General features: G+C 57.9%; 1 protein-coding gene across 3 annotated transcripts in view; it reads left to right on the forward strand.

Annotated features, from left to right (window-relative positions):
• Positions 1–5,114: 5,114 nt before the first annotated feature.
• EPHA2 (EPH receptor A2) overlaps positions 5,115–21,646 on the forward strand; it is a 29,298-nt gene continuing 12,766 nt past the window's right edge. The window contains exons 1-3 of one of the 3 annotated variants that reach the window (XM_073903298.1): positions 5,115–5,173; positions 12,246–12,313; positions 13,702–14,371. In XM_073903298.1, coding sequence (XP_073759399.1) covers positions 13,711–14,371 — 661 coding nt within the window. In that variant the 5' untranslated portion in view covers positions 5,115–5,173; positions 12,246–12,313; positions 13,702–13,710. Of the gene's footprint in view, positions 5,174–7,605; positions 7,754–12,245; positions 12,314–13,701; positions 14,372–21,646 lie in introns of those variants that run through there. The other 2 variants (XM_025857037.2, XM_025857038.2) reach the window with 2 other exon arrangements.

Here is a 21,646-nt window from a genome sequence, read left to right on the forward strand (position 1 = left end):
GGACCATAGAGCCCATGCGCTTGGATTTGGATCCTGGCTTTGCACTTGCTTGTGTGACTTTGGGCAGGTCACTGCGCTGGCTGAGCCTCAGTTTCCTTGTCTGTGAAATGGGGGACGTGCTGCTTACAGGGGCTGCCATGAGGATGAAATAAGATAATGCAGGAAAAGCACCTGGAAGCTCAGAGCACCCCAGGGCCACAGTGGGGAGGGGGGGACCCTGGAACTCAGGGAAGATTCCCCACCTTCTGCAGCAGCGGGAAACCCCCACAAGTCCCATCAGCCCTTGTCTCCCAAATTCGTCCTGGTCCTCTGGGTGTGGCTGAGCACTGTGCTTGAGCCATCCTTCCCCCTCTCTAAGAGGAAGACCTCCCCCCACCCCCCACTGGAGCCCCCCCCCCCCCCCCGCCTTCGTTAGCAGTGAGGAAAAGGGAGGGAAAGAGAGAAGTAACTAGCCCAGATCACACTGCGTGAGTTCTCTTACCAGTGCAGTGGGAAGTGTGAAAATTAATAAAAGAGGACTCCATCTAAAATGGAGTTGGGAGGGGGCACCTGGGTGGCTCAGTCGGTTAAGCCTCCCACTCTTGATTTCATTTCAGCTCAGGTCACAATCACAGGGTCATGAGATTGAGCCCCCTGCTGGGCGTGCAGCCTGCTTAAGATTCTCTCTCCCTCTGCTCATCCACTGCTAAAAGTAATTAATTAATTAATTAATTAACTAATTAATTAAAATGGAGTTGGGAGGCCCAAAGGGGGAGCCTTCATGCAGTACCACTCCGCCACCGGTCAGTCACGGACCCAGAGAGGAAGAGATGTGCCTTGCAAGTCAATACTACTGTACCACTCAGCCGGAAGGAAGATTTCCTTCCCTGATCAGCAACTCAGCCAATGACAAACTGTCACCACCCTGAACTCTCCAGTGGACTTTTGTTGAGGACAACCCCTCCCAACTTCCTCCTTTTTCTCCATAAAGTAACATTCCTCTCCTTTGCTTGTTGGACTTGCCTATGGCTTCCTTTTCCTGAATTGCAATTCTTTGCTATTCCTGAATAAAGCCATTTTACTGATAAAATAACTGGCTGGGGGTGCCTGGGTGGCTCAGGCATTAAGCGTCTGCCTTCGGCTCAGGACATGATCCCAGGGTCCTGGGATCGAGCCCCGCATCGGGCTCCCCGCTCAGCGAGAAGCCGGCTTCTCCCTCTCCTGCTCCCCCTGCCTGTGTTCCCTCTCTCGCTGTGTCTCTCTCTGTCAAATAAATAAATAAAATCTTAAAAAAAAAAACCTGGCTGGTTTTTTGTTTGTTTGTTTTTTGAAGCTCAACAGTGGCCTATTCGTTCAACAAAGCTCAATGCCACGAACAAAATGGGCAGCGCCAGCCCTCCTGGAGCTTACATGCTAATGGGGCAGACAACAGACAACTTTTTAAAAAGATTTTATTTATTTATTTGACAGAGAGAAAGAGAGAAACAACAAGCAGGGGGAGGGGCAGGCAGAGGGAGAGGCAGGCCCCGCGCTGAGCAGAGAGCCTGACGTGGGACTAGATTCCAGGACCCTGGGATCATGATCTGAGCCAAAGGCAGATACTTAACCGACTGAGCCACCCAGGCACCCTTTCTTTCTTTCTTTCTTTTCTTTTTCTTTTTTTTTTTTTTTTAAGATTTTAGTTATTTAGGGATGCCTGGGTGGCTAAATAAATCTTAAAAAGATTTCATTTATTTATTTGACACACACAGAGAGAGATCAGATGATTAACAATACTATGTAGAGTGTGGGGCTGGTGGTAAGTGCCATGGAGAAAAACACAGCAAGGAAGGGAGATAGTGAGCCCAATGTGGAGTAGCCTGCTGCCCTTTTACATAGAATGGTCAGGTAAAGTACCCCAGTGAGCTGAATGGACTTCCAGCAGGGACCTGAAGGAGGTGAGGAAGGAAGTGTGGGAGGTAGTGATCCTGGCAGGGGGAAGGTAAGTGCAAAGGCCCTAAAGTAGGGCTACCTATTTCTGTGAAATTCTCAATCCAAAGGTTGATGAGGCACCTTCCAGGCACCTGACAGCCTTTGGAGTCAGAAGGCCGGGTTTCCAGTCTTCATGCTGTTTCTGTGACCTCTAGCAAGGCCTTTCCCCCCTGTGGGCCTCAGTTTTGTAAAATACAGAGGTTGGACTTTATCTTCTGAGATCCCGTTCCATAGGACATGCTGTGACTAGTTTCCCAAGCATGGTCAAGGTTGTGTGTGTGTGTGTGTGTGTGTGTGTGTGTGTGAGCAAGGACTTTGAAGATCCTTCTGTCCCTCAGGCTCCTGACCTTGATCAAGTGACTCAGACCTTCTTGAACCTCAAAGTTCTCATTTGTAAAATGGGAGTCGAGCCCCCACTTCTCGGGGTGCTTGTGTGCTTGGGATGAGGCAGCGCTGCAAAGCTCTTAGCCAGCGCCTGGCTCATCACTGGTACACAAGTGGGCACTGCTTTTCCTTTGATATTTAAGACACCTGGTTAAAGACTGGCCCTCAGAGAAGGGAGAAAGGGCTGGTGGCCCGGGATGGTCAGGGGAGGCTTCGGGGAGTGGAGGGTCCAAGCTGAGATTGGAAGGGGAGGAGGAGGATGTAGCCAGAGTCGGGAGGACGGGGGCACCAGGCGGAAGATGGCCCCCAGCAACACGGGCCCTGGAGCCCCCAGCGGCTGGCCCAGGCTGAGGCCCCGCCCCGCCCCCCGAGACTCCGCCCTGTATCCAGGCCCCGGGGCAGGATTTGCCAGGAACCCACTTCAAAGGGTCCCAGGAAGCTTGAGCAAGTCCCAAAGGAAGCGGCACAGCCTCCGACCCAGCTCTGGGATTGGGGGAAGCCCCGCAATTATGGCGGGGGGAGGGCTTCCTCCCACGCTGTCCACCTCCGCTCCAAATGCGGGAGGAGCGCACATTTAAGTACCCCCTCCCCCAATCTCAAACCGTTCCATCGCGGGAGGGGAGCTCAGCAAAACTTCTGTTCAGGCAAGTTCACCACCAAAACCTCACCTGAACATCGCTTCCAATTGCCGCTGCAACTGAGGCATGTGTTATTTTGAAAAAAAAAAAAAGAGTCCTGGTGCCTGCATGTGTGTGCAGCCCACAAGCATTTCCTGAGCGCCTACTGCATCCCCGGCTCCATAGGGCATGGCAAGAAGGAATACACTTCCTTGGTGGTATGGGGCCTCTGTCCCTCAAGGAGCTCCCTGCCTAAAGGGGAGGGCAGGTGAGGAAGTAATTATAACCTGAGAGCTGAGGTTTGTTCCAGGGTGAAACAATTTGGCCTGGGGGAGCCCAGCGGCTTTTCAGAAGTGCCTTCTGATTGTGAAGGTAACAAATAGCTAAGATTTAGTGCATACTCACTGTGTGCCAGACACTGTGCCAAGAGCTATACACGATGTCTTCTCATTTAATTTGCAGCAGTGCTGGAGGGCGGAAACCATTGTTATTGTGCCCATTTTATAGATGAGGCAGCTGAGGTTATAAGGCTCAGCCACAGTGTTGGTTAAACGGCAGAATCCAGGTCCGCTGGACCCATCATCCATTCATTCATTCATTGGCCCACTAAGTCTGTCTCGGTGCTCACCGTAGAGCAGGCACTCCCCTGTGTGTGGGGCTCCAGTGTTCCTTCTCCCGGGGTTGCCGAGGTGGACGGAGTGCCAGGGAGATGTGGGATACAGCTTGGACAAAGGCATGCAGGCTTGAGAACATATGGTGTGTTCAGGAAAGAGCAGGGAGACTGGGCTCTGGGATGAGACACACTTAACTTTCTAGTTCTACCTCTGCCGAGTCCTAGCTGTAACTTTAGACAAGTCCACTCTCTCTGGGCCTCAGTCTTCATCCACAAGAATGGCCACAATATTAGCTTTTCCTTCCAGGGCTGCTGGGAGGGTGAATGAGTTCTACGTGAAGGCGGCTTGGCACATAGAAGGCCTTCAAGAAATGGGAATTGAAACAAATGGAGGGAACTGATTAAATCAGTTTAGTGCCTGAACTGATTTAGGCACCCTTGGGGTGTCACCCTTGGGGTGCCTGGCTGGCTCAGTCAGTACAGTAGGAGATGCTTGATCTCAGGGTTGTGGGTTCAAGCCCTGAGTGGGTGAAGAGATTAGTTAAAAATTGTGGAAAAAAAAAAAAAAGGAATGTCACCATCACATGTGAGCATCTACTAAGTGACTCCTGGGCGCAGGGCACTGTTCTAGCTGGTGCCAGGAAGGCAAAGGGGCGTCAGACTCCTTCCTTGCCTGGAGAGCTTACAGTCTAGTTGGGGAGACAACAAAGAGCTTAGCTGGCTGAGGCCAGGGTCAAGGGGGGCATGTGGTATGGGGGCTCCAGGGGCTCAGGGGAAGGCTTGATCCCCGGGGGGGTTTCACCGAAGATGGAATCATCAGACTGGCCTCCGAGACACCTGCAACAGGGAGCAGATGCCTTATTCCAGGCCAGGGAACGGCTCGGGGCGAGGGGGGGCAGTCTGTGGAGTTCAGCTTCCAGAAGTAGGGGACAAGACAGGTACCCGTGAGGGTATGCGCTGCGGATCCAGATTGCCTGGACTAGAATGCCAGCTGCAACTTTTAGCTTGGCTCCTCGGCAAAATGGGGACAGTTACTGTGCCCACCTTGTGCGGCTATAATGAGAACTAAGGGGGTCAGTAAAGGTCAAGGGCCTAGAACCAACCTGGCTGGGCCAGGCGCTTAAGCGCTTTGTAAGTGTTGGCTACAGTGGGTTTTTTTCCCTCCTGCTACGCTTGGCCAGAGGCAGGCACAGATCAGAGGTGGGGTGGGTGAAGCTGTTGTTTCAATGTTGATCTTTGTCATCTCCTTGTCCCCAGCCCACAGCCAAGTCCTAGCAAAGGGGGACACCTGAGCAGGCTGGTGGGCTGCAGGTAGGGACGGTGGGTGAGGAGGCCGGCGCAGCTGCACACAAACACACTCAGCCTCAACCTTCCTGTACCCGAAGCCTGGCTTCCTGCAGTGGCACTCAGGCCCCGTGGGCTTTTTGGGGCCTTTATGGGGTAATTCTATCTCCATCAGGGCTTTGTTATGTCACAATAAATACCACTTTTCAGTGCCGCCGCTTCATAAGACTCACCAAAGAACTTTCCTTGTCAGCATCCAGTCAGCCTGAGCGGGAAGGACTCTGGGTCGGGTCAGACAGGAAGAGAGGGAAGGGCGTGTCACCAGGTGAGTGACTAAAGACTGAGCAGCTGCCCCCGCCCCCCACCCTCCTGCCCTCGAACACACCACCCCTTCCCACAGGCCTCCGCTCACAGGTCATAGATGAGTGACACCTGTCTCTGTGCTCTGGGTCCCCAGCTGGGCACATACTTCCAGGCACACAGCGGGCAACCAGCAGGGCCTGTCCGCACCCCTGGCACCCCTGGCGCGTGGAGCCAACCTAGTGGGGCCACGCAGGGAAGCCTATGCTACACCTGCCATGCAAAGGACCTACCAACGCAACGCACGGAGACTCTCAGGCAACACAGAGCTTACCAACCCCTTCATGCCCTCATTACTTCATTTGCTCTCTCGGTGAGGGTTTGCTGAATACCTCCCATGTGTCAGACACTGTGTTCTACAGACAAACGTCCCCACACTCTTGGAGCGTATCTTCTGGCCTGACATCCAACATACAGAGCCTGCGTGGCAGGTAACACACCTGTATGGGCAGGGTCCTACACACAACACATGAAATCTTCCATTCACCACAGCCCAGAGCGTCCAACACAATATGCAAAACACTTAGCCATACATTTACTGCGCACGCGCACACACACACACACACACACACACACACACACACAATGCACATGCCATCGAGGCGCCCAGTGCTCGCCACAGGCCCCACCCAGCACGGATGCCGCTTCCTCCATGTAACCGTAGTCACAGCTGGGGTTTAACAAGTATGTCCCACAGCCACAGCCTGTGTGGTTGACATGCACGACCTTCCTCCATCGTCACCATAACCCTCTGAAGGAGGTTTATCCATCTTCCCGATGAGCAGACTGAGCCTCAAGAAGGGAAACGTCCAAAAACCCATGGGTTGACGCCACAGCCTATGTTCTCAGCCCTTGCCATGTATGGCACACTCACACACACACATCCTCTTACACCCGCATATACTTACACACATGCACACACACACACACACATCCGCACGCACACACCCACACGTCTGTACGCACTCACGCACACACATACCAACAGGCCCACATGCACTCACGCACACCAACACGCACTCTCATGGACACTTGCACGCTCACAGACTCTCAGAACACCAAGATTCTCCTATCATCTTGGTCAAAGGCTTTAATTACGCTACCCCAACACCTGTAATTAGCCCTCCTCCTTCCCCAGAGGAGGTGTCTGGACCCGCTTCCCAAGGGCAGGCGCCAAGGCCGAGAGGCCAAGATGTCCACATCTGGTAGGGAGGACGCGGGTACTGGAGCAGCCCAACTTGGCCAAACAGGTCCAGGGGAGTCAAGGAGAATCAAGGATGGGGTCAAAGAGAAGGGAGTTGGACAGAGGGGCCTGGAGCCTCTCAGGGAATCAGGCCTGTTACAGCTGCTCCTCCTGGACTGGCCAAATGGCGATTGGGCAATAGGCAGCCGTGGGTGGCCGGCAGGCGGGTGAGAGGACATTTCCCGTTTGTTTCACTAAGTCCAGCCGCTTCCGTTGGGAGGGGAGATGAGCTCATGTCTGAGGAACCTTTGGGGAGGGGCCCCTTGAAGGGGCAGGTGGGAGGCAGGTGCCCTCCAAGGTATTGAAACAGACTGAGGGATTCAGCCTTGCCAGGGGTGGGGGATGGGGTGCTCTACACAGCAGCCTCCTGCCTGCCCTTCCCCAGCACCTGGCCGCGCGGTTGAAGCAGAAACTACAGATTCAAATCCTGGCTCTACTTCCTTTGAGCTGTGCAATCTTTGGGCATGTGTGTAAGCTCTTGGAGCCTCAGTGTCCTCTTCTGTAAAATGGGGATAATGATACTTGCCTCCCAGAGGAGAGTTACATGAGATAATCCATGTCTGACTCATTCCTAGAGGTGGTTGCTCTTAGATTACGGTATTCTTGAAGGCTCCTGAGCAGAGATGCTCTCCTCGACCTCCACCGGTTTGGTGCGCCCTTCAGAGGTCCTAGAAAGAGGGGCATCGCGGTCTATTTCGCAGCTCCCCTCATAGGCATGCTGCAGAGGAGGCAACTGCTTCTTCCCCCCCAGCCCATTTCAGCTCAGGCCTGCCGGCCAACGTTGAGACCCATCCCGAGGGCAAAGGGTGAGAGTGCGGATGGCTCAGGGCCAACCATCCCCATGTCTGGGCCGAGGACCTTGGCTCAGAGCTGAAACTTGGGAGGGTCTGGGGGGCGCCAGGGAGTCCAGAGGGCCCCAAGGTCCTCCCCAAACCCCTCAGGACTCCCCTCCCTTCTAGCCCGGTGCCAGCCCTGCCCCTTTAAAGACATTCCTGAGGGCGTGGCTTCGGTGACGTCAGCGCGGGGCATGAATGAACACGAGCCGGTTCTCACCCAACTTCCATTAAGACTGGGGCAGGAGGCGAGAAGTTGCGCGCGGGCCGCGGGCTGGAGCGGGCAGCAAGGCGGGCGTGCGGGCGTGCGGGCGTGCGGGCGTGCGGGCGTGCGGGCGTGCGGGAGCCGGGCGCCGAGGACCCGGCCGGGAGCGAGGAGGCGGCATGGAGCGTCTGGAGCCCCGCGCCTGCCTGGCCCTGCTGTGGGGCTGTGTGCTGGCCGCGGCCGCCGCGGCGCAGGGCAAGGAAGGTGAGTGTGCGCGCGGGGCCGCCCCGGCCCGCCGCAGCCCGGGCGGCCCGACCCCGGCACCCCAAGCCTCTCGGAGCCCCGCGGGGCGACGCGCGCAACTTTGGAAATCGACCTGGCGCCTCCAGCCCCGGCGTGCTGGGGTCGGGAGGGCGCGCGCGCTGCCTTCGCGAAGAATCGGGGACCCCCGGCCCGGGGTTGCGGGGCCTCCAGGAACTGAGGGGTGGCGGCCGGGCGCGCGGAGCTCGGAGGCCGCGGAGAAGGGGCCGCGGCGCCGGCCACGCGGTCGCAGCCTTGGCGGCAGCTTCAGGAACGCATCCCGACGGGGGCGCGGGGGTCCCTTGGAGAACGGGGTGCCTGAGGGGCTTTCCGCGGACTTAGCCTCTTGGTGACCTGTCTTCACTAACCCGCTTGCCCCGATTTTGCGGAGAAGCATTTCTGTGGAGGCCCCTCATTTTTGGGGAGGGGGCTCTCCACCCGGCAGGGAGCCCCCTGCGGAAGCCCCTGCCCCCTGAGATTTTCTCCACGCCTCCCTTTGCCTCCAGTCGGGGAGCAGAGTATGGGGGGAGCTTCGGGCCGACCTGCCCACGCAGAGCCTCCCTGTCTTCCCAACCCGCATTCCCAGGCTCGGGGGTCAGGTTCGGGGCCGCGAGTGCGGACAGGAAGTCCCAAAGTCAAGCCGTTCTGAGCAAGGGGTGACTCAGAACGAGGAAATGCGGCAGGTGGGGGCGCGGTCTCTAAAGGTGTGGAGCCGTCACCCCAGGGCCACCGGGGAGTCCGGGCATCCGAGGGTGGGGGACTGAATCACCCACCCCCGCCCCAGCGCTCCGGGAGCGGCGCCGGGTGAGGGGCCCGCAGACTTTGCCCTGGGCGGGGCAGGTGTGTGAGTGGGGGCGTTGCCCCTCCGCTAGGGTCGCAGAGCGGGTGGGGGCTCCTGCCCTTGGCCGAGGACCTTCCTGTCCGCCCAGCCGAGGCCGGCTTCGGTTTCCAACAGCGAGAGCAAGTTTTCCCCGTCGGCCTGGGCAGAGCGAGGCTTCCGCAGCCTCCAGCAGGGGGAAGTGCAGAGGAAACCCGGGCGGGTGAGAAGTTTCCTTGAGCCTTGCTTTCTTTTTCTGCCTCCCAAAAAGAGGTGGGAGGTTTTGCTTTTCCAAGTTGGGAGGAAAAGAGGCCAGAGCTGGAGCTCTTGGAGGTGGAGGTGGGGGGCGCATCCTGTCCCAGTTCCTGTATGGGTCAGGGCTCCGGGTCCCAACTTGCAGGAGTGGGCGGCAGGGATTTCTACCATCTCCAATACTCACCCCCCCCCCCCCGCCCAGCTTTTGGTCCTCCCCCTTCCTGGGGGACTGTGCTTGGAAAAAAGGGGAGAGACAGTGGAATCACTACAGGCTTTTCTGGAAGGCTGTCTTGGGGGTGAGGGGATTAGGCAGGACCCACACTACTGAGCTACTGAGTGGGTGCCCGGCCGCCAGCCTGGAAGCCTGGAGCCGCCTGGTCCTGTGCCCCATTGTGCCCTCCCCAGCCTAGCGCACTAGCCACCCCCTCCATGAGATGGAGGAGGAAGAGGGTGTGTATTGGAGAGTCCTGGGTGGGGGAACATTTTTGCTTAGGCTCCAAGAGTCCCTGTGAACAACTCACTAGGTATGCCTACGGTGGTGGTGGTGGGTCTGCTGGGGGTAGATGGGGGTGGGTGTGTGGGCAGAGAGAAGGACACACAGGCCCCTTCCACCCTTAACCCAGTCTTCTGCTCACTTCCCTTTTCCTTTCCTGCCTCCTCCCTATGGGTAGAGGAGCCAGAATGTATTTGGAGACCCAGATGGAGCCTGTCTGGATTCTCGGCAGCCACTGTATCTCTCCTCTTTTTGCAAAAGGGGAAACTGAGGGAGGCCCAAGCTAAGCCCTTGCCAGCCAGGGCCCTCTGCACAGAGGGTCAGATCTGCATGGCTGGCTTCTAGGGCCGCTGGAGCCCCGGGCCCCTGGCATTGTGGTTTCATGGCTGATTTTCCTAGGAAGCAGAACAGCTGGGCACGGATACAGTGGTGCTGATGAGGTGGCTGATGGGAAGGGGGCTGGAGAGTGCTCCGGGGCTCTGGAAGGTCCTTGGCTGGGTTCTGTAAGAGCCCCGTTTGTCCTCTGTTCCCTTTTTTTCCCACAGAGCCCCTTGTCTCTCCCCTTTCTTTAGGAATTAGCTGGTTTCGGTTAAAGTGGGGTGCGGGGAGCAGCGAGGTGACTCCAGGTGGTGCTGTGTTTGAAAGCAATATGACATTCATGATGGAACTGAAGGCGAAGTCAGAGAGGGAGGTTTCCTGGGGGTGGCGACAGGGATTGAGGGCTCCCGGATGAACCCTGCCTAGCCAGGGCCTCCCAGTGAAGGTTTCAGGGGCAGCCAAGGGGCTCCCTGGCCCCCCCACCCCACCCCTCCAGGGAACGGGAGCCCTCTGTCCCTGAAGAGCTCAGGGAGAGAGCCGCACCAGGGCTGGGCTCCGGTTCCTGGTGATCGGTTCTAGGGAATTTCCAGGGAGGGGGCTGTGGCTGGAAGCCCCATGGGGAGGCTCCTTCCTGTGTGAAGGCTTCTTTTCTTCTCAGATGGAGCCCCATGATACTTCTAGAGCCAGGCCTGGGGCTGGAAGGGGAATGTGCTCTAGCAGGGGTGGTGGGGTCCCTCGGCGCCAGGTTAACTCTTCAGAGCCTGGGAGCCCGGAGCCCCCTCCCTCAGGGGCACAGTCTGCAGCTCCCTACCAGTCTGGGGAGGAGGGGGGGCACTCACCATTGTCCTCCTACCCACCCCGCTGGAGCCAGGAACCCCCAGATTCCTTCCTTTGTAGCCAGAACATTCCATCTGCTAGTGGGGTGAGTGAGTTTTCCAAGCCTGGGCCCCGGGCATGCCCGAACAAATCTGCACCCCTACCCCACCCGGTCCATCCACCCTCCCCTATCCCTGTAGCCTTGGGACAGGTGCCACATCGGATTTCCTCTTCCCGGTCTGGGCTGCGGGGCCCTTCCTAGAGAGATTTGGCCCAGGTCAGCGGCGGGTGGCTGTGCCTCACATCAGGCCCGGGGGCCTTCAGCCCAGGGGAGGAGGCCATCCTCACCCAAGGAGAGGATTTCCAAGACTCCTCTCTCCGTCCCCTCACTCCATCCCCACCCCTAAATCCGGCCCATCTCTGCCCCCTGCCTGCCCGGGTTCCACCCTCAGAGTTATTCTTCCAAGTCCTAGGCTTGAGGAATTCCGCTTCTTGAGGCCATACTCCTCATGCTCCAGGGTCCAAGGAAGTGAGTGCTTGGTCCTCACCCCCCCACACATAGCTTTACCCTCTGAATGGGGTGGGGGGGAGATGACATTGTCTAGGTTCCCTGACTGAGCTCCCCCAGTGTCCTTTCTCTCTAGGGAGGATGGCGCCTATTGGCAGCTACCTGGACTTGACTTGGCAATGGAGGAGGGATGCTCCCCGGGGTCTTGGGTCTTGGCTATAGCCACTGAGCCTGGCGAAGAGCCAGGGGAGGACTGATGGGAGCTGCCCAAGGGCAGGGCTAGATCTAGGGGAGGCCACTGGCAATGTGTCCCTCTGTCAGGCTCCAGATGCCTCTCTGGGGACAGCATGAGCCTGGTCCCTGATCCCTCTGGGCCTGGAAGTCCCCTCTAAAGGTTTCCAGCTCTGTTCCCCCAGGCCCCACTGATAGGGCAGTAGCCAGGGTGTGAAGGGCAGGGCAGTGGGAGCGACTTTCCCAGGGACGGGACCTCGCCAGCTGTGTATATCTTTGGGCCCCTCCTAGAGGCCCTATGGGTTCAGAGCTTTATCCTGCCTGCTCTGTGGCTTCTGTGGTGGGAAGATCGGTTTCCAGAAACCCCCCTCTCATCATCCCCCATTCCTCCCCTGGAGCCGTTCCCACCTGTTAACAGCCCTCTCGGAATGCCACGAGACATGTATGCACATACGTGTGCTGCGTATGTGTGTGCTATGTGGCCTGGGCAGGATGGGGGTGTTTCATGCTGCGGGGGGGGGGGGGGTGTGGCAGGAGCAGACATGAGTGTCCCTGAGGCTCACATGCCTGCGAAGTGCTGCTGAGGGGCCTTGTTTCTGGAAGCAGACGTGGTGGGCAGTGGGCGTGGAGTCACTTAGCAGCCCTGCCCGCCCCAGCTCTCTGCCCAGCCGCTATCCCTCCTGCTGGGCTGAGCTCTGTCCTGCTCTGCCCAGCTGGGGGCTGATGGGGGGGAGGTGGTGTGGCTGGAGCTGTGGCCTGGGAGACAGGGGGCCTAGTCCTCACCCAGCCTGTCGCATGGCTTTGACTGGGTCCCCTCACTTCCCTGGGTCCCTGTGTCCCTCTCCATTGAGGGACGGGTCTTTGGGATATAGTAACCCCGTAGAGTAGGGTCTCTCTATGAAAGCTGAGGAAGCCGTCAAGGCCTCTGGGGGCTCCTGGGGGACTGTCACCTTTCCCGCCATGGCCTGAGTCCTGGACACGCCCCCAAGCTCACGGGCCCTCCTCCCGTCTCTTCCAGTTGTGCTGTTGGACTTTGCCGCAGCTAAAGGGGAACTCGGCTGGCTCACGCACCCGTATGGCAAAGGGGTAAGGCTTCAAGGTCAAGCGCGGGCATGGGGATGAGGGAACTGAAACCCAGGGAGGATGGGACCCGCCTGAATCTAACAGCTCAGTCAGGGATCAAACTCCTGTTTCCCACACCAGGCTCAGAGTCTGCCGTCTCAGACCAGGGTGGGGGCCTGCGGGTTGGAAGGTAGGGAAGGGGTAGGCAGAAAGGGTTGGGGAGACAGCTGGAGGCCCCAGCAGAGCAGGGGACCCTTGGATGCCCAGCCAGCCAATGCTCAGAGGAACCCCCTCTGGCTTTCTCCATCTACTTCTTGGGAGGTAGCTCCCTGTCTTCAAAGTCCCAGCCTAGAGGGTGAGGGGTAAGGGAGAGACAGGGGACAGTGGCTCCCAGGTCCCCGTAGCCCCTGGGAAACGGGATCCAGTTCCTTCCTGCTGGGCCCCCTTCCCTTCTCCCCCCCAGCTGTTACCTCCCCTTCCTGTTAGGGGCTGAGTTTGTTTTGCCTTATCCCCACCCAAGACCTGCCCCCCTTCCCTGCCCGACTGTCACCAGGACTGGAGGGCAAGACACTGGGATGGACCCTTTTCCCGGCTTTGCATGATCCTGGGGAGGATAAGCGCTGCTCTCTGGGCCTTGGCACCCCCTCTGTATAGCAGGCCCTTGCCGAGTTTGTCCTGGGGCCCTGAGGCGGGGAGAAGTACGTCTCCGGGGGGTTACCTGAGGCAGTTTCCACTGCTGGCCAGATCTGTGTGAGTCACATGCTTGTCCCTGGTCACCTTAGCCCTGTGCAGGCCTGAGATACAGCTCTACAGATTTCCAGGAGACTGCAGTGTCCAGCTGGGGGGGAACACAGACCACCTAGTCCAACCCACTCATCATACAGAGTGAGAAACTGAAACTGAGGCCCACGGGCATTTGAGTGAGGCCTCGGCCAATGTCATATAGTGTAGCCCAGGCCTCTATCCCCAGTTCTTCTGCTTTCATTCATTCATTCATTCATTCATTCATTCATACACTTGTTCATTCAACAGATACTTTCCTGAGCACCTACTCTGTTCCACGTAGGCCCTGGGGATACATAAATGAATTCGATGCAGTCCTTGCCCCAGTGAGTTCAAAATCCAGTAGGGGACAGATGTAGGTATCACCACATAGGTGCCAAGTGCTGTGATAAAGGGCATATGGAGACTGTGGGAGCCAGAGAGGGGGACACTTGGTCCAAGTCTTCCCAGAGGAGACTGAGCTGATGTTCTGAGGAAGGAAGAACATGCGCCGATCTGTTCCAAAGCCAAGATTTAAAAACTGTAAAGCACCGTCCTGATGCTTGGCACCTGGGCATTGCCTCTGGGCCTCAGTTTCTCCCTGGGTGCCTGCCCACACTAACCTGTCCCCCCCCCCGGCCCCCGCGCAGTGGGACCTGATGCAGAACATCATGGATGACATGCCCATCTACATGTACTCCGTGTGCAACGTGGTGGCCGGCGACCAGGACAACTGGCTCCGCACCAACTGGGTGTACCGCGGTGAGGCCGAGCGGATCTTCATTGAGCTCAAGTTCACCGTGCGTGACTGCAACAGCTTCCCTGGGGGTGCCAGCTCCTGCAAGGAGACCTTCAACCTCTACTACGCCGAGTCGGACGTGGACTATGGTACCAACTTCCAGAAGCGCCAGTTCACCAAGATCGACACCATCGCGCCCGACGAGATCACGGTCAGCAGCGACTTCGAGGCACGCCATGTGAAGCTGAACGTGGAGGAGCGCTCCGTGGGGCCGCTCAGCCGCAAGGGCTTCTACCTGGCCTTCCAGGACATCGGCGCCTGCGTGGCGCTGCTCTCCGTCCGTGTCTACTACAAGAAGTGCCCCGAGCTGCTGCAGGGCCTGGCCCACTTCCCCGAGACCATCGCGGGCTCCGACGCGCCCTCCCTGGCCACGGTGGCCGGCGCATGTGTGGAGCATGCCGTGGTGCCGCCTGGGGGCGAAGAGCCCCGCATGCACTGCGCGGTGGACGGCGAGTGGCTGGTGCCCATCGGTCAGTGCCTGTGCCAGGCTGGCTACGAGAAGGTGGAGGACGCCTGCCAGGGTGAGTGGCGGTGTGGTGCCGGCGGGGAAGGGGCGTGCTAGGGCTGGGGGGAGGCTGTGCTCCTGGGTTCTAGGGTCAGCTTTGGCACCATTGGGACCTTGGGAAGGTCGCGCCTGCTCTGACGCGTGGTAGTTCTGTGAGCGGAAATCGCAGAGCCTTCCTGGATTTCGGTTTCCTTATTTTTATTTTTTTAAATTTTTTAAAAGATTTTATTTATTTATTTGACAGCGAGAGAGGGAACACAAGCAGGGGGAGTGGGAGAGGGAGAAGCAGGCTTCCCGTGGAGCAGGGAGCCCGATGCGGGACTCGATCCCAGGACCCCAAGATCATGACCTGAGCCGAAGGCAGACGCTTAACGACTGAGCCACCCAGGCGCCCCTCAGTTTCCTTATTTATGGTTGGAGTCACTCATTCACTGAGAAGGAATAAATTAAAAAATGGTATACTGTGGAGGTTATGAGCAAGGATTCTAGGACAAAAATGCCTGGGTTCAAATCCCAGCTCTACATTTAGCTGTGTGACGTTTGGCCAGTTTCTTAACGTCTCTGTGCCTGGTTGCTCACTCTGTAAAATGGAGAGGAACACGGGGCCCATCTTGTAGGCTTGTTATGATAATCAAATGACCTCACGCTCATGGAGTGCTTAGCTCAGTGCTTGGTACGTAGGTGCTTTTAAGTGTGCTTGTTGTTTTTGATTCATTCCACAAATATAACTTCAGTATCAGCTATATACCAGCACCGTGGACACGTGGTCCTGTCCCCGGAGCTCGTTCCATCTCTGTTAGCTCACTGCCTGACCTTAGGCAAGTCACTTAACCTCTCTGGGTCTCAGGGCTGCTCTTTGGTACATGGTGATGAGGGAACTGGACCCAGGATTCACAACCCCCAGCTGCACACGAATCACCTGGGGAGCTTTTGAAAAATGTCTGCATTGAGGTTAGAGTGGAAGGCAGGTGCAAAGTCTGCCCTCCCTGCCTGACCTTCCCTGGGGCCGTGGACCCAGGTTCTCCTGAAGAATCTTCTAACTGATAACAAACAGAAGCCAGAGGGGGGCCCAGTTCTCTGGGACTCTGTCTGGGAACAGGGCCTGGGCATTAGTGAGCTCACATCAGGAGGCTGTGGCTTGGCACGGCCGGGGCCTGTGACAGCGGAAATCTCTACAGCAGTGTGGATTTTTTCAATGGGTGACTTTTTCTAGAAATGGCTGTGGGGCAGGGCATTTGTGGAATGCAGGCCAACCGTTGGCAGGCCAGCTCATCTGCTCTCTCTGGGAATTTCTTTGCTGAGATAAGCGGGGTGTTGAGAAATTGGGGTTCAGTCCCTGCAGTTGCATGTACCCACTGGGCAAGAGATCTTGGGTAAATCTCTCTTCATCTCTGGCCTAAAATAAGAAGGCTTTCTCCTTGGTTTTTTTAGCCATAGATCGTGTGACAGACGAAGTAGGTTGAAACGTTGGAGGAGCCTAAAGCCTTTTCTGATGGGCTCCATTTGCCCTCTCAAACAAATCCTCAGGACCTTGCTTAACACAGTCTGTAAACCCCTGGGTGAGAAGTTCCCTAGAAGGCCTGTGGTGTAGTCTCTGCTGCAGCCCTTCCTACCACCTCATTGTCCTTCCAGCTCCCTATGCTGAGTCTCTCTTCCCAAGGCGGCCCCTTCTTTAGGTGACCTCCAGTGCACACTCCCAGTTTCAGACAATGACTGCAGGGTGGGGGGGGGGGGCCTGGGCAGCCCAGTGGGTTGAGCAGGCTCCTCCCACATGACATCCTCACATAAGAATGCAGGGGTGGGGAGTGAGGGGCAGCTGAAAACTTTCCACAGGCTGGTGATTCAGGCCCTGCGGAGATAAGTGGATGTTGGGGTTGTCCGGCGGGGGGGGGGGCGGGGAGGCTCTCTCCAGTAAGGGGGGAGCAGGTTTGCTTCCCCTAGAGGTGGGGGGTCAAGGTTCTGGCAGGCTTTGCCGGTGAAGAGCTGCGTAGGCCCCGGATCTGGAGGACTGGTTTCCAAGAGCAAAATCTGACTTTATTGGTGGAACCCTCTCAATGGCCAGCTACCTGTGGCCCCGCTTTTTCCTCCTTGAGATCCCTCAGCGTGGTTCTTAGGGGCCCTCGGTATGGCTGGGAACCCCCAGCCTGGCTGCTCTATATCCCTGCAGATGTTCGCAGCAGCCTCCGACCACGGGGCCAGTGGAGATAAAAACAGGAGCGCCTATAGACAGGTGCACTCCATGGGCTGGCGGGAGCCAGGCGAGCACTTTATCAGCACGCTTGCTGAATTGGGCCCACCTGTCTTCGAGGCACTTCATGGACAGGAGACCGAGGCTCAGAGAGGTGAAGATACTCGCCTGGAGTCACACAGCGATGTATGGTCACAGTGGGATTTGAATCCAGGCGATGCAGCAGCGCCCAGGCCGGAGGATGGGTCAGGAAATGGGGCGGGAAATGACCAGTTCCTTTGGAATCCCTGACTCAGCTCCTGGCCAGGGGATGGAGCACGAGCTCTCCGGGCAGCCCCCGGTTGGCGGCTCCTGGTATGGGAGGGTGGATAATCGGGGGCCGTTATTGAACACACAGAGGGAGAAATGGAGGCAAGTGCAGGGCCGGCCCTCCCCGCCTGACCCTCCCCCGGGCTGTGGAGCCAGATTCTCCCACTGGGGCTTTTACTGATGACAAATCGTGCCCAGAGAGGGGTGTGGATTCCCTGAGGTCACCGAGCACCTGGTCCAGGTCATCTTCAGAACTCGCTGCTTTCCCCAGGAAGCTTGGCACTCAGGAAAGAGTTAAATGGACAACAGAAGGGAGGCACCTCCCAGGTGCTGCGATCAGACAGGTGGGCACCCTGCCCGGAGAGCTCTCCGAGCTATGTCAGGAATGAGCCAGCTTCACTCCAGGCCCCCGCCCTGCCCCCGGCCCTGCCTGGGGGACAGTGGAGTCGCTCAGGCTGACCAGCTTCTCCCCCGGGGCGGCTTTGTCTCTGCTTCCTGTGCTGGCATCGGCCGCTGAGCGGCTGGGGCCCTGCCTGGCGCCTCAGCCGTGGGCACTGCCGGCCAGGTGAGCAGGTGGCCGGCGGCTTTGGCCAAAGGCTCAGCCCAGCAGCTGGGAGGCCAGAGCTGGAGGTGGGCACCGTGGGGCATTCCCTCTTTGGAGGCTCCTTCAAGGGGCCCAGCCCCCTTGAAGGAGGGGGATGTCTCCTCTCTAATTTCTCTGTTACCCGCCCCCCCATTCATACGGACACCCTACCCAGTCCAGGCACCAGGCTGAGCATTTCATGTGGTTTCCTTCAGTCTTCACAAACCCAGAAAGGCTGAGGATGTTAGCTCCATTTTATAGATGAGGAATCTGAGGCCCAGAGAAGACACAGTGACCAGTGACCAAAAGAGCGGGGGCCTCGCGCGAAGAGGGCAGTGTACTGTCCCCAGCTTGCTGCCCTTGGCGTGTGTCCTCCCCATAAGCTGTGTGCCCTTGGCAAGTCCCCTCTGGGTCTCATTCACCCCCACCTGTAGAATGGGTGGGTTGGACCCTTGCTGACCTAGTGATCAGGATCTACCTCCCGTGACTTTGACCAAAAGCCTGAGAACCCGGATTGCCCTGGTAAGCAGCTGACTGGATGACCTCACCACGTGAGGCCAGAAGCAGGGTCCTAGTACTGGCATCCTCAGTGGCCCAGGCCCAGCCCAGGGTCCATAGCTGAAGAGGAGGCACTACCTGGGCAGGGGACAGTTCCAGTCAAGGTGGTCTCGGGGCAAGTGGGCCCCAGGCTGTGTCCGGAGCAATGGGCAGAAGCCCCGCTCAGTCAGGACATGACTGATCCCCAGGCGGGGGGCTCTGTGAGCTGTTGACGCTTGGGCACGTCCCTTCCCTGGCCTCACTGGCCTCATTTCTGTGCTATCTTCTGGCCTGCTGGGGTGGGTCCCCCACCTCTGCACCCTACCTGCCCTGCCCTCAGCTGGCAGCTCCATGGGGCGGCCCCTCCCACCCTCTCCAGAGGTAAGTGGGTCCCCAGAACGGAAGGAAGGAGGCAGGGAAAGCAAACAGAAGATAAAAGGCTGGTGGTGGAGAGACAGCAGGAGGTGGAGGCTGGTGGTGGGGCAGTGGGGGGGGGGGGGCGGGGAGCCGTGCTTATCACAGGCTCCGGGGGAGGAATGTGCCTGAAGATTTCTCCAGGGTGTGTGCAAAGGGGGCAATCAGGCCAGAGGGACATCCCCACATGGGGCCGCTGGGCCCGCTGGGGAACGAGACACCACCAGGGTTGGGAGGTAGCAGTTCCCCTCATTGGCAGGGTCAATGACTTCTGGGTCACCATTTGCTGCCTGTCAGGGCACAGGACAAAGTCCACGCTCTGCCTCCAGGGCTTGGGGAGGTGGCTGGCCCCAGGTGAATGGCCACTGCGACCTCTTGACCCTGTGACCTCGCCACTACCAGTTGGGGAGGTGGTTGGGCCTCGGGGGGAGGGGCTCCGCTAGGGGCGAGATTTGCTTCACTCCAGAGGGTGTATGTTCCTAAGTCACTCCACGCTGCCACCTGAGAGGCGGGCATCGGGAACTGGAAAAACCGGGGTGCAGCTCTGGGTGCAGCCACCGTGGCCTAGTTCCCTTGCTTGGTGTGGGCCCGGGCCCGCCAGTCAACCCCGGCCAGAGAAGCTCTCCACAGGTGTGCCGAGGCCAAGCTCCTGTGCCAGGCAGGTGGACGTCCTGGGGCGCTGTCCCCGCAGGGTCTCCCAGGGCACGGTGACACTACTCACTCCTGGGGCGAGTGTTTAATGAACACGTCCTAGGGTGAGCCATTGACTCACACATTCATTCATTCATTCATTCGCTCACCCGTCCCTCCACCAAGTCAACAGACGTTAGCTGCTCACCTACTGTGTGCCGGGCCCTGTGCTGAGCCGTGCACCACAGAGAGATTGGGCTCCGCACCTGCTGCCAGTCCCATGGAAGGCTCTAATAGGAGCAGAAGCCATTTCAAAGGGAGTACACAAGCCAGGCTGTGAATTCCCCTGAAGCAGAAGCGGTGTTTATCTGCCTCACCATCGTATCCCAGATGGTGCCAGACACGTAGGAAGTGCTCCATTTCTATTTGGTAAACATAAGATTGAGTAACAGATGCCCCCGTGGGGCAGAAGAGGGCCAGAAATTGGGCAGTCTGGGAGGGCTGTGGAGAGGAGCTGAAGCAGGGTATTGAAGGGTGCATAGGAGTCCCCCGGCTGGCTAAGGGACCGTGGGTATTTTGCGCACGTGGCTGTGTTTGGGTGTGTGTGAGCGCCCGATGGGTGCCCAGAATGCCAGGAAACCCAGCCAGGCAAGGTCAGAAAGACATGGGGGCTTGCTGCTGTCCTCCCCGTGAACCCCGGGGCCCCTGAGTACCGGCCCACTCTGGCAGGGCCCCGGGGACAGCCCCTTGTCGTTGTGCGGTGGGAGGAGGGGGCAGTGCATTCTCGTCAGGCAGACACATGCCCTGTTGACGCTGCTTCTCCACTGTATTATCTGGCATATCCGCAGCGGAAATCTCTCCAAATTCCCTCTTTCCTGCCGGCAGCAGTCAGGCCACCCCCGAGCTCTGGGGCCAAAGAATGGAACCTGACTCTTCCCCCACCCTACCTTCCTCCTCTTGGCATAGGACTGGGGGTGGGGGGCGGCGTGGGGACGTCGTGGGGGGTGGCAGGTGGCTAACACCTTCGGTAGAACCAGGACCAAGCCGTGGGGGCCTGTGGTCCCCTCCCCAGCCTGAGGGTCTGAGCTGGAAGGTGGTTCTGGGGGTCCCCCCAAGCACCCCGACTCCACTGGGCCTGGACAGCTGGAGCCAGCACTTACCTGGGGTATAGGCCCCTCCAGGGCCAAATCACGGCCCTCGGGGGAATTGAAATCCCAAGGTAAAATGGCCCGGCTCTCTGGAGTCTCATTTTTTACTTGAAGATTTGGGGAGGAGACAGCTATTTTTGTAATGTGACAGATATATAAGGAGGAACGCAGAGTACACGTGAGGGGCGCCTGGGCGGCTTAGTTGGTGGAGCACGTGACTCTTGATCTCAGGGTTGTGAGTTCGAGCCCCACATGGGGTACAGAGATTACTTAAAATTAAAATCTTAAAAAAAATACGTGTGGATTGCTGAAGTACAATAGGAGACAATTCCTCAACCAATGCTGTGGGGTTGATTCTACCCTTTCTTCACATAGGCCACGAATGTGCCGTGTTTGAAAAGACCTATGTCGACCCCCCCCCCCCCCCCCCCCGGTGCTCTGAAATTAGTCTTGGGATCTTCTGGCTGTTAAAGCGGGTCAGGACTTATCTCCTGTCTCTTCAGGCTCTTTTCAGAACGTCGGTTTCTCTTTGCTCTAAAATGAGATGCATGTGGGAGGAGAGGGGCTCAAAGTCAGGTGTCCTGGGTTTAGGCTTTGGTTTTGTGCCTTAGGAGCTTGTTGACCTAGGACAAGTGGTCTTGCCTCTCTGGGCCTCCGGTTTGTCCCCCTCAAAAGTGGAATGAATGGGGCCCCTGGGTGGCTCAGTTGGTTAAGCGACTGCCTTCGGCTCAGGTCATGATCCCAGGGTCCTGGGATCGAGCCCCGCATCGGGTTCCCTGCTCGGCGGGAAGTCTGCTTCTCCCTCTCCCACTCCCCCTGCTTGTGTTCCCTCTCTCTCTGTCTCTCTCTCTGTCAATTAAATAAATAAAATCTTTAAAAAAAAAAAAAAGTGGAATGAACGATATAGCGCCCAAGTTAGACAAGCTTGCTGTGAGGACCGAATGAATGTGAAGTGCGTGGTCCAGGAGCTGCACACAGGAGGTGCTTAATCAGCGGTCACTGTGTCGCTGCACAGAGCAGGAGTGGGGTCCCAGGCCCCCTGTGTCTTGGACAAGCGCCCTCAGGGCCTCTGCCGCGGTGCTGATGTGGCGGCAGCACGTGGCGGGACAAGCTGCTCGCTCACGGGGGGCGAGAGGGGCTGCCGAGGGGTTCTGTCCCGACTCCCAGTCCTGCTCCCCACCTCTGCTCAACAAAGGGAACTGGACAAGGAGGGAGACTTTGAGAATTTGCTCGACGGTGTGGATCTGACTGTGCCATTTCGCTCTGCATCCGACCTTTAATGCTAATGGCCCGCATTGCCCCTGGATAAAATCCTGGCTCCTTGGCCTGGCATTAAAGGCCTCACTCAGTCTGGTCCCTGGAAACCTCTCGGAATTCTTGCTTCCCGCTCCCCCCTCCCCCATTTATGCCCAGAAAGCCATTCATACTTTCTGTGTGAGTCTTGCTCTTTCTCACCCCTACCTCCTCCTTCCAACATTTCTG

The sequence above is a fragment of the Callorhinus ursinus genome, unplaced genomic scaffold (genome assembly GCF_003265705.2).
Source record: "Callorhinus ursinus isolate GAN/ISIS: 27379988/994484 unplaced genomic scaffold, GSC_fseal_2.0 scaffold18, whole genome shotgun sequence".
Taxonomy (NCBI): domain Eukaryota; kingdom Metazoa; phylum Chordata; class Mammalia; order Carnivora; family Otariidae; genus Callorhinus; species Callorhinus ursinus.